The sequence below is a fragment of the Meleagris gallopavo genome, chromosome 1 (assembly GCF_905368555.1).
Source record: "Meleagris gallopavo chromosome 1, MGAL_WU_HG_1.1, whole genome shotgun sequence".
NCBI lineage: Eukaryota > Metazoa > Chordata > Aves > Galliformes > Phasianidae > Meleagris > Meleagris gallopavo.
The window spans coordinates 83,499,545-83,511,718 of record NC_139404.1 but is presented as its reverse complement, the minus strand read 5'-3'; the positions used below and the strand labels follow the sequence as shown (position 1 = coordinate 83,511,718).

At 39.1% G+C, this 12,174-nt stretch overlaps 1 protein-coding gene across 1 annotated transcript; it reads right to left on the bottom strand.

The window, feature by feature from the left end:
* Positions 1-467: 467 nt before the first annotated feature.
* Positions 468-10,862, bottom strand: LNP1 (leukemia NUP98 fusion partner 1). The gene is given in 3 exon segments (XM_031552331.2): positions 468-2,090; positions 4,136-4,381; positions 10,633-10,862. Coding segments are annotated over 3 exon segments (591 nt in total). The 5' UTR covers positions 10,783-10,862; the 3' UTR covers positions 468-1,895.
* Positions 10,863-12,174: the final 1,312 nt, after the last annotated feature.

Sequence of the window (12,174 nt, the reverse complement as noted above, 5' to 3'; positions counted from 1 at the left end):
GCCTTTCTAAGTCAGCTCTCTTTGGTGTTTCCTTCAAGTGTGATGGACAACCAGTGCATTAGTTTTACATCTGTTGCTGATCAGAATCTCATGAATACAAGTTTTTTGCAAATTCTGGATATTGCTGTGTTTGCTGAGTTAACTTAGCTGCAAAACAGGAGGAGGATGTTGATCCTCCAAAATCTAGGGAAAACTGGTGCAGCCATGATATTCAGCTCTCATGAGATATGAGAGCAGGCTGCTATCTACCTGATGTCGTCTAGTAGGTGGCAACACTGTCCAAGGCAGGGGATTGGAACTGTGTGGTCATTAAGGTCCCTTCCAACCCAAGCTATTCTATGATTCTATTCAGGTCTATTGTAACACAGTCTTCAAATCAGGATTATAAGAGGAAAATTATCACCATGAAAGTTTTGGCCAATGGAAGAATTTTATGAAAATCCAATCTGGACTGAGGAGGACAGGAACAATGCATAAGAACAAATATTTTTTCAGTCACATTTATTAGTTTGTAATATATGTTGCCAGGCAAGAAACATCTTAGAAGCATTAGCAAGGGTTCAGTCACTTCCTTTTATACCCTCAAAGTCCTACATAAACAAAACCAATCCCAGAATGAAGATAAGTGTCACAAAGTTTTGAGGATGCCCTAAGCTTGAACAACCCTAAGATTAAACATTCAAAATTAAAGCTCTAAAGTAAAGGAATAAAACTTCTGCTAATTACAGAAAATCCCAGGAAGAATACCCGGCAGACTTTGACTCTGGCTCATAAATCCATCAGTCTTCACTATCCTCTATTACCAAAGCAGGCTTTCTTCGTACTAGGCCTGGAGAAATTATTCCCAATGACAGGGATTTTCTCTGAAGGAAATACTCACATATCAAAAAGCTGTGTTTCTAAGCATATGGAAATTGTATTGCTCTGCATAGAAGGAAATCTTACTTAGAGATGATCAGATCTACAGCTGAGTTTAGAAAATCCTCAGCCAGAAAAAAAAAAATTCCCAAGACCTGCTTATCCCTGGCAGAGCCACTTTCCAATTCCTTTGTTTGGCCTCAATTCATGAAAAAAAAAGGAAAAAATGAAAAGGATCCATCACCCTGAATTTGTGCAAAGCATGATCAGCCCCTTGAAGAAATTATACAGAAGTGCAGGAGGCTGATCATCTCTGTTTTTACCAGAGGTTTGAGCAAGGCTCAAATTCTGATGAAGCAGAACTAGAGTTGTAACAAAAGAGTCTTACAGCTACAAGTCACAGCTACAAAATAGAAAATGGAGGGAGGAAAGGCCACAACAGAGAAAAAGCTGGCAGAAAAACTAGTTGCGTGACTTGGGAAATGAGACTGGGGACATGGGAGAGAAAAGAGTTTTATTGTATGAACAGTGACAACAGCAAAGTGTGGAGGAGAGCTTTTTCTCTATCATCTCCACAAATTTGGAAATTGTCAAAGAGAAGAGATCCCTATTTCCAAACCAACTCTACGTCTATGTCAGGGCCAAGTAATAGATGATAGTTTATGTTTACGTTTTCTTTCCCAAACTTTCTGTTCACAATTAAAGCAGAAATATATGGCTTTGAATGACTTTCCACAGCTCTGTAATACATAGGTGTTCTCCTCTTAAACAAACACATCCACTATTGTCCTGCTGCAATGCTAAATCTGCCTGAAATCCTCTAAAGGTGTGGTTCATTGCCCCATGTCTCTGAGCAGGGTTCCTAGTGGAGAAAGAAATGACAGGAATGTAGTAAAATGGTATCAATTATGCAGTTGAATTTTAGTTTCATTTTGCAGCTTTGGATTTGCTCTAGCTAACAAGCCTCTTCTAGTCAAAACAAGAATGCTCCTTCTGTTCATCAGAGATAGTGCTAAAATTCATTAACCCAAGACATTCTAGCTGCCTGTGCATCAATATCCTTTCTCAGTGCTTGCTTGTGATGAGAACTGTTCGTTGTGCTTTGCTGGTATAGCTTCTGAGTGTTCATCTTTCTGTGATCTCCCTGGCTCTGATTTCTCTCCCATTCTCTTGTGAGACTTGTTCTTTCTCAGATGCAGTCTCTCTCTTCTCTCCTTCATGCCTTCAGGTTGCTAAAAGGCAGGAGAAAAATAGAAGAGAATTAAGTGACTCTTACATGATCAACAAAACCTGGTAATGATATTTCAGTAGTAATATATAGTAAAATACTGCATTTAGCAAAATATCAGCCAGATCAGCTTTAACATGATGGGCTCAAACTCATGACTCCAGCCAGTAACGCTAATAATCAACAAAGGGCAACATGCTTTTGATGATACTGTTTGGGTGGTAGGAGGATTGTCTGCCTGGAAGGCAAGCTTGGGAGAAGAGATACGAGGGGGAAAGGAGGCTCTGAAATTTCAGCTTAGACTCCTTGTTTTTTCTTATTTCACATGATCCATCTTTTAAAATCCGAAAGTTGCTCACTGATGGTTACAAAGACCACACTGAAAACAAGTGCTGAAACATTTATTCAGAGAAAAGCAATGTGCAGGGAAGGAGGTGAAGTGAAATTACCTTTTCTCCACTTTTAATTTCTTTTAATCTGTATAGTCATGTAAAGGGTGATCTGAACAATACCTGTAGGGTTCCAAATGCAAAAAAGGATTTTTCAACACTCTTTTTGGAGCTCCATGTTTAAGTCCACTCCCAAATTTCCTTTCAGATCTCTAATATCTATCATTCAGTTCTTCAAGGTTCTTAAGTCCTTGACATCTTACAGACTTTAATAGTTTGGCCTAGTTGAAAGATAGATCAAAATATAGCCCAGCACACCTTGCTTGTAAGGTATACTGGACTTGTAAATTACAGAAGGGTTCCAGAATCCACGTTTTTGAAGAGAAACCAAAGTCAAACTTAGTGTATTATATTCACTATATTTATCACACAACTGACATGCTCACAGACTTTCTAGCACTAGGCACTTTTGAGAAATGATAAATAGACAATCAGCTACTGGTGAGGGCTGGCAAATGAGGCAATGGCAAATTCTGAATGAAATAAATACTGAGTAGTTTGTAAAAGGAAAAAAGAAGATTACAGAATTCATATAAAATCTTAAAAATTAAATAACAGAGTTGTCATCGCCATAACTCTTCATATTCCTAGAGAACTGAGCATGCAAAGACTGTAACTGTGGGACTGATCATGTAATTATGCTATTTATTGAATAAAGATTATTATTGTTTCCTGTTTTACTGCTAAATGGAAGGTCTGCACAGAGAAATGAAGATTACTTCTCCATATGAAACTGACACTGAGTGTCAAAAAACTGAAAAATTAAAGGATACTTCCATTTGTTGTTATTGATGATAATTATTCATAGTTATTCAAGCACAGCTTTTCGGTGGGGTGACTGAATTTGACAGTGTTCTTCCAATACTTAAAAAAGAATTTACTGTTCAATACCCTTCCATCCACTCTGTGATACAACAGATAGTATGTATCATTATAATAAATGCATTAAATTGTCATAAAGGTCGTTATTGACTCCTTCTTCAATGCAAACCATGCAGAATCACGCCTCAGGAGAGAATGACAGGGAGAAGAATGAAATAGGAAAAGGATCCATGCTGGCTGCATGCCCTTACAGTGAAAATATAGCAATGGCTGCTTTTGCAGTTGTGCAATGACACTGAAGTCCCAAGGAATAAAGAGAAATCCCCCAACCACTGTGTTGCCTGGCAGTCTTACAGATAACATGGCATGTGGTTAAACCAGATCAACAGCAATGAGAAAGGGACTTGGATATCACAGCAAAAGTGAAGCAGATCTGTTTTTATATTGTCTTGTTGCCACAGGGAGTGCAGTGTCTCATTTTGAAGTTACACACTTTGGAACAAGTCTAGGTGGTGACACTACATCCAAAATGCTCATGCTAATGACATTAGTTTTACATTTCTTGAACTACAGTAAGGATCACATCATTCAAGAAATTCTAATTCAAGCTTATTTCTGCTGCTCCCCAAGCAAAGACACAAAGATTATATAAAGGATAAAGCTGGCCTGATTTATTATTTATTTATTTATTTATTATTTATTTGTTTGTTTATTTATTTATTTATTTTATTTATTTATTTCTGAAGTCTTCTTAAGGTTGCTGCTATTTGTCACCTACCAAAGAAACTGAGCGTTTGCTCTTGAAATGCAATTGCTTCTCAAAGGACTCTGCAAATTCCTGCATGGAGTTTGATCTTGTCTCTGGGCCTGAGCTGTCTGCTGAAGGTGTTCTGCTTGCCTTCTTGTGACGGTGGTATTTGACATCTTGGTCTTCTTGAAATTCCTTGGAGCCCTTGAGATGACCTGAAGATGAACCTTTGGCAGAGGCATGAAGTCGTGTTGTATGGAGAGAGGAAAGCCTGGCCTGCAAAAGAAGAGGTCTTTGCTGAGTATTGAATACTAAAGCAGAGCACACAGGACAGATTCTCTACTACTGAGTACTCTCCAAGCAGTACTGCAGAACAAATAACCTTGCCCAGACTTCTGTAGCTTTCCTTATTTGTGCAGAAGAATCACACTGTCAAAGGGCAGCAGCAGCAGAATTTACTCATTCCCGTTTTTGAGTATCTAAGTTTTGGCACTCAAATAAGCATTTGAAATGTGAGGTGTGCCCACTGTCATTGAAAAGAACTGGGACACTTCATAATCCCAAACATCTAGCCGTCCCCTCGGGGAATGGGTTCTAGGCAGGGCTTTCAAACAGCAGGGACCAACCATTTTGTGGCCAATGAGCCAGACACTGAGTTTGACTCACAGGCGCTCTGTGTCTTATCAGAGATTTGAGGTCATCTGAGTGTGACAGAGACCATTCCTAGCCCAGTCTTATTATATCTGCTGCCTGGCCTAAATGCAGACAAGGTTCTCTACTGTTCAGCTCCAGGTTTTTTAGTGGTTTCTTGGGCGTATTCATCCTGACCTCACAGGAGAGCATTTTCAGGGCACTAAGGGACACATCTCTAATAGAGCAATGATAGAATCATTGAATCATAGAATCATTAAGGTTGGAAAAGACGGAAACACGTTTTTCACAATGGCTTGATGAGAGGTGCTAAATCACCAGTAAATCTACTTCTGTTGCATCTTCCAGCAAAATACCACAGCTCCATAAAGGTAGATTTTCCTCCCTCATTACAACTTCCTGTATGCAGCTACTGGCAATAACTGAGGGACTATATATCTTGCCGTTTGTTAATTTATACTTCCCATTTTCACAGTCATCTGAAACTCTTTTGTTGTTGTTGTTTTGTTTTGTCTTTACATAAGTCTTATACTTTCTAGATGTACTTAACACCAAAGGGTCTTCAGCGCATATGGTACAAGTTCAACTTCATTTCCAGACTCAAGCTAACTCTAGCAACTAGTGTTATGGACTGCTGCTGAGAGTAGTGGTAATGATTCCTGCTATGCTATTTTTACTTTGAGGCATACTGTTAACAACATTAATCGATATTGTGATTTCTGTAAGGTCATATCGTATTGTTATTTGGAAAAGCACCAAAGCAATCGGATTGTGCTTGAGGGACAGGAGTACACATGCCATGTCAAGCTGTACAAGCTGAACATCTTCTATGTCATTTTAATGGTATCAGTGTATATTGTTTCCTGGAAACACACATTGTTTCACACTAAAAATCACAGATATATTTTCTTAGAGGGTTTAAAAAAAAAAAAGAAAAAGAAAAAAGAAAAAAGAAAAAAGAAAAAAGAAAAAACAGGAGCACAGATGAAGCAGAGGATGGTATTCATCAATCTTGTTTTACAATATCTGTAAATATTTTATATTACAAAGATGTTGCTTTTCATTTTTTCTTCACAGATGAAATTATAGTGACACTCTTAACAAAAAGACTGTAGTTCACATGTTAACATAGACATTATGGTTCAGAGAAGGGGCAGGCCTTCCTCTGAAATGCAGATTTGTCTCAGTGAACCTAGGATACAGCTACACATATGACAAGGGGAAATGGTTTTAAACTGGAAGAGGGCAGATTTAGACTATATATTAGGAAGAAATTCTTTACAGTCAAGGTGTTGAGACACTGGAACAGGTTTCTCAGAGAGGTTAAGAATGCTCCCCCCCCGGCAGCACTCAAGGCCAGGCTGGATGGAGCTTTGAGCAACCTGGTCTAGTGGGAGATAGCCCTGCCTTTAGCAGGGGGCTGAAACTAGATGACCGTACAGGTCCCTTCCAACCGAAACCATTCCATGATTTTATGATCATGTAATCACATTGCAGTGGCCATGCTTCCTCTCACAGTGCACACGCACATTAGCACGTTACTGTCTTATGAACACAACCTGACAGAGGACAAAGGCCTTAATACAATTGCTAAGAATGAACATTTCATGGCTTATTATTAGAACAAAACAGTAGTCTTCTTTTATTTAAGATAAATTCTGGCAATGAGTTTACATAAGATCCATGTGGCTTTCTTAGTCTTAATACATGTGTTTAATGCACAGATTTGGTGCCAAATGGATTGTGTGGTACCACTGTAAATAAGAGCAGGCCTGAGATACCTTTAATCTATGCTTCCTTTCCTGATGTCTCAGCAGCTGCTGGAAACAGAGATTCTCTCTGTATCCATGCTTTCTTGTCCACCCACTACTGCTGCCTTCCCTTTCCAAAAGCCTTTGAGTGCTGCTCCAATGTCTGTTCCCATCCTTGCCCCAGTAGCTGCCTCGTGTTTACATGTGATGCCTCTTTAGCAAGCTTCCAACATCTCTGGCTTCTAGGATCTGCCCTTGAGTAGTTCTTCAACTGGAGAAGTGGAGAGGAAGTGAAACAAGGAAAAAGGCATGGGAAGTAAGAGTTATATCTGTTCTTTGATATCAAAATAGGGAATTTTTGCTACCTCTCCATGTTTGCTTCTCACTCCCTTTAGTACCCCCTTTTTCTGTATGGGCCTTTGTGTAATCCCAGTCATGCTTAGTGTTTGTTTACATAATAGGCAGCAGATTGTTTGCTAATACATAAAAAGCACAGAAACAAAAAATCCTCAAGAACTTGGTGCCAATATTATCTGCCTATTCTATTTCTCAGTTTCTGTTGGAGACAAGATAATTTCTTCCATCTTTTGGCTTTGATCTGAGAACTCACACAGCTGTCAGTGAGACAATTGATCTTCAGAGTGTCAGCATTGCATTTGTTGTTTGCTCAAGTTTACATAATAATCCCAGTTCTCTAGGAATATTTTGGAAAATCTGACATTCCAATTCTGTCCCAGAGCGTTCTTTCCTCCCAAGAAGCTTACAGCCAAGCATGAATTCTTTAAAAATGTTTCAGCTTAGGCTTACAGTGATCTGTAGTAATGATATTGCAATAGATGTTTAGTCTGATTTTAGTTTAGAATAATTGTCATTACCTTCAACTGTAGTCAGAAGTTCTGCTCTCATCCTTGGCTGTTTCTTATCTGCTTTTCTGTCATGAGCAGCAATGTCTACTTCAAAGTGCTTCCATATATGAGGTTGTAAAACTCTAACCAGTGCTCCTCTGCATGCAATGTTTTCCCCACAGCAAAATGCCTGGGAAGTAGGAAACAGTCCTGAGCTGAAATGATGGAGGATAACTAGAATGCATCAAGCAAAGTCATCAGCTTCAGAAAGAGAATCAGTTACTGTATCTAAAATTTGCAGTGTGCAGCAAGTTAATTAAAGCAGTTGAAAGCAGATGACTTAGTTCTCCTCAGGCTGTTTCCACATTCACTGCAGGCCTGTGGTAACTTATCTGACCTGCTGCTTTTCAGGGGAGTGGAGGTATGTGTTTTAATGGAGAATTCTGGACTTATTGTTTTAGCCTGTTTTGCCATGAGGATTCCTGAGGCCAGTTACATGCTCTGCCAGTGACCCAGTGAGGAATGAATATAAGTTTGTATTCTGCAAAATGGGAATGATCACAACAAAAGCATTTTGTGAACCGCATCTCAGTAATGTTTGTCTTATAAGGTATGATACGATCCTGGGGAAAAAGAAATAAAAATAAGTGTTAGTTTCTGTGAAGCAAATCACAGAGGAGTTCTTCTACAAAGCTTTGTTCATATTTTGAGAGGCTCCTAAGTGACAGGATGCCACAGAATTCAGCTCTTGTGTTTTAAGTGAGAACAGTGGTAGGAAAAACTATAAAGAAGACCAAAAGAAAACCAACCTATTCCATAGCTGAAAGCAATTTACAGAGTTATTCCAAAACACCTTCTGTGCCATAGTGCTAGCATTGTGCTGTGCAATACCAAAACACTGTTGGTGCAAATGTAGTTCATGTGGATGGAGCTGCATTACTGCTGATATGAGTCCTGGGTATGAGAGAAAGTGTGTTGGCAGTGCTGTTCGGGCAGCACACGTTTATCTGTCTGCCCAAGAAACTTTTGCAAACAGCTGTGTCAGTCAGAACCTGCTAATCTAGAGGGCATGGGGATGGGTTGGCAGTAGGACTAAGCAATGTTGGTCTCTTCAACCTTAATGGTTCTATGATTCTGTGATTTGATTGTAACTGGGACAGCCATGGTTACCTCCATTTACAATGTCAACACAGAAGAAAGAGTACACTGTGATCCGTTGAGGATGTATTAACTTACAGAAGATACAAGGTCTGATCTCAGTTATTATTCCTCTTGATTAATTGCACTATTCTGACAAAAGAAAGATGTTATTTAACTAGTACTGATGTTTTGATTCTCATAGTAGTTATTCTTTGTAATAACAGTCTAAAGGGCACATCTAGGTGCAATAGCAAGTTGTGGCTCTGAGAAGGAGATGCACTGCTTGAAGATGTTTCTAAGGAATTATTAGTGCACCCAATTGAATAATTTCTAGATTTGATTTAACATTTTAGTTAGACTATTTTAGTAGTCTTCACTATCAACTGATCAGAAATTTCTATTAAAATAGTTTATTATAAAAAATTATCAGAATTTGTTATAAGAAATCCAAACAAATCGTCCTTTTTCATTTGCACGGTCTATTTCTGGCACTGAGATTGAGATCTATATGTGCTGTATAGTATAGCTGAGCCAAGAAAAAAACTCTGGAGCACTAACATGAAGGCCAGACATAATTAAGTGTACAGGGTAACTTTAACTGACTGAACAATCATACAAAAAGTCACAGCCTTTTCTCTCCAAGCTAACTTCATTAAAGTCCTAGTGCTGATTCAGGGATACAATTATCATTAGCAAAAGCATTGAAATAGCTTTTGATCAAACTGCATTTAAGAATTTGCTTCAAATTAAATGTATGTGTACACACACAAATATGCAATGAAGCTGCATTCAGCAACTTGATGAATGGAATGCAATTTAAAGTACATTCTGATGCTTCAGTCTGCATTAAGTGTAAAGAAATTGTGTATGTGTAATTCTCTGAAGAACAAAACTAAAATATCGCAAAATTAATATTCAAAGAGTAACGAGGTAGATTTGTTCTGTTTTGCTCTTCTTAACCATAATTTTTGAGAAAAGAAAAAAATTTTCCTGGAGGTGTTCAAGAAATGTGTAAATGTGGCACTGTGGGATGTGGTTGAGTGGACATGGTGGTGATGAGCAGACGGATGGTTGGAAAGGTGGTATTTTCCAGCCTTAATGATTCCAAAATTCTATTCTATGATTCTATGTAAAGGAAAAATCCCACCGCTTAGAACATGGCAGATTCAGTGGAAGATAATTTCCAAGGTGAAATATAGCACATGACAGAAAAAAAACTTTGGAAAGAGTAACTGTTTTTTTCCACAATATAATAGTATTGGCTTTGTTGCAGACATTATGATTTAGGATATAACTGAAAAATTATCTGTAAGTAAATATAATTACTTTGGGAAGCCAACCGATGCATCTGGAAAAAAAAAAGAGACAAGTTTGAGGTACCTACACTTTTTTTTTAAGGACTGGGAATATCTGCTCTTTTGGATTTTGATTATTAGTTAGTTGTCAGCTACCTTAAAAAACTGCTTTGGCATTTGAACCCTGTCCCTTTCCCCACTGTTCTGATGGTTTAGGAAAAAAGAAGCTGTTTCTCCCTTGACAATTTACTTCATAATATAATAAGCTTAGTTATGCATTTTCAGGTTCAGAAACTTTAAACAAGGAGGGACCGTATCCTCTAGCTTAAATTCAAAATTACACCAGTAAGCAGCTAAATCCCAGAAAGTAACACAGCTCAAGAGCTTCCTTGAGAAGAGTGGTTGCAGTATTAGGTCAAAATCCAATGAATGTATATAGGCTTATATAGTTTCACATGTGAGAACATACTCATTGAAGACAAGTTTATGCACGCCAAATTTCTGAAGTGTTTGTATCTCTGTCAGGTTATGCTTACCAGACAGAAAATCACAATGCATAGCTAGGACTCCAGCAGTTATTGCAGCCTTCTCCTTCCATTTTTTGGTCCCATCTTTCCTCATCTTGAAGTTTTCTCATCTTCCTCTATCCCAAAGGCCTCTGAGGTTTCTAGAGGGAGCTGAGTTGGAGAAGCAACTTCTGCCAGTAGGAACTGAACCTAGTTGACAAGGTAAGTGAGGCATTCTCATCCCAATGGATCTCTAGGGTTAACTTTTGGGACGTCTGCACTGAAGATTATACATAAGCCACACACACATGAACACAGAAAACTGCACGCAGCTCTTACCGGAAGGGAGGCTCTCCTTTCACTAAGGGATCGTGTTTGACGTTTCTTGTGGCCTCTACTCTCTTTCTCATTCTCATCAATCAAGCTGTGGCCCCAGAAACTGCTCATCCATCTTGCAAAGGAAATATCATCATCCTCTTCATATTCCATGTACAGACACTCCAAACTTGCTGCAGTCTCCCAGCCAGACAAGGAAAAGCAGTATAGAAGCTCCCAGTAAGCCAATAGCCTCACACTGTTCTGTCAACAAGAGGAAGAGGAGATGCAGTTTCAGCCACTCTTTCTGCACTTCATCTCCCAAAGCCCAACCCACTGCAACCCTAGGCACTGTCTAAACATAAAATCAATCCTTTCTCATCTATTTTCAACAAGGTTTCTTTTAATCTTTCCATTGCAGAGATGTTCAACATGACAGTGCCGCAGGGAGCTGATAGGAAGGGAAATATGTTCTCTACTCCACATACATTGCAGTTGAGTGCATCAGCTGTCAATGCCAATGGAGAATTGCCCACAGTAACATGCCTGGAAGGTGTGTACTCTAACCCAAAGCAGGCTTGTGATTTTGAGAAGCAAAATTGACATATTGACAGTGGTCAGAAACTGGCACATCTGCCTGCAGAGGCCTAACTGACTTTGTGGAAGGCAGGACAAATAGCCCTCTCCATGCTGATCTCAGTTGCTTCTGTGCTTCCTTTTGATGTCCAGGAAATATGGTCTCTCCGGAATGAAGGCTCTCCTGAGAAAATTGTTCAGTTTTGGGTCATGGCATGATGCACGAGTGTGCATCGTCTGCTTTTCACCAAAGTCATTTCATCTGCTGTATCAGGTTTACGGTGGGCCTGGCTTGAGCACACTGAGCACAGAGTAGGAATGAGTCTGACCTCAAACCTCCTAACCAAGCACTGGGTGTAGGCTCTATTGACCGTGTCTACACTGTAAAACAGAACAGAGCAGGGGACTGTTCCTCCCTCCTGAGACCAAGTGGCTAGACTGGACTCATTCATTCTACACTACATTTTTGTGCTTCCAGAATCTTGTTATAATGTTTGTGGCTTTTATTTTAAATTTCAAAACAGCTGATGTAACCTGAAAACTCTGTTGCAGCACATTAAAATGTTGTTTGTAAAACATGAAACTGAAGTATGTTACAATGTTACATGCCTTGGAACACGGATGAAGGAAATGAAGGAGTGTTTAGAGGATCTGGAGCCTCTTGGAGTAAGTATGGAAAACTGCATAGGAGAAAATACATAAATCTAACTTCTTATTGGAAGCACTGGTGTGTGCTAGGTAGCCAGGTGTTCTCCTGATGCTTTGGTATTGTCTTGGAGATATTGGTCAGCACTGAAAAGCTTACTAGCAGTTTAGCATTATGTACAATCAGTAGTATAGCATTAAACCTTGTCCTTTGTCTCTAATCTATTTAGCAGTATATGCATGTAGTAGCAAAACTCTAGTTTCATTCAAGTGGGTGTAGATATGAGGCTTAAGCTCTCCTATTACCATAATTCAGATGGAGGACTCTTCATTCTGAGTAATACA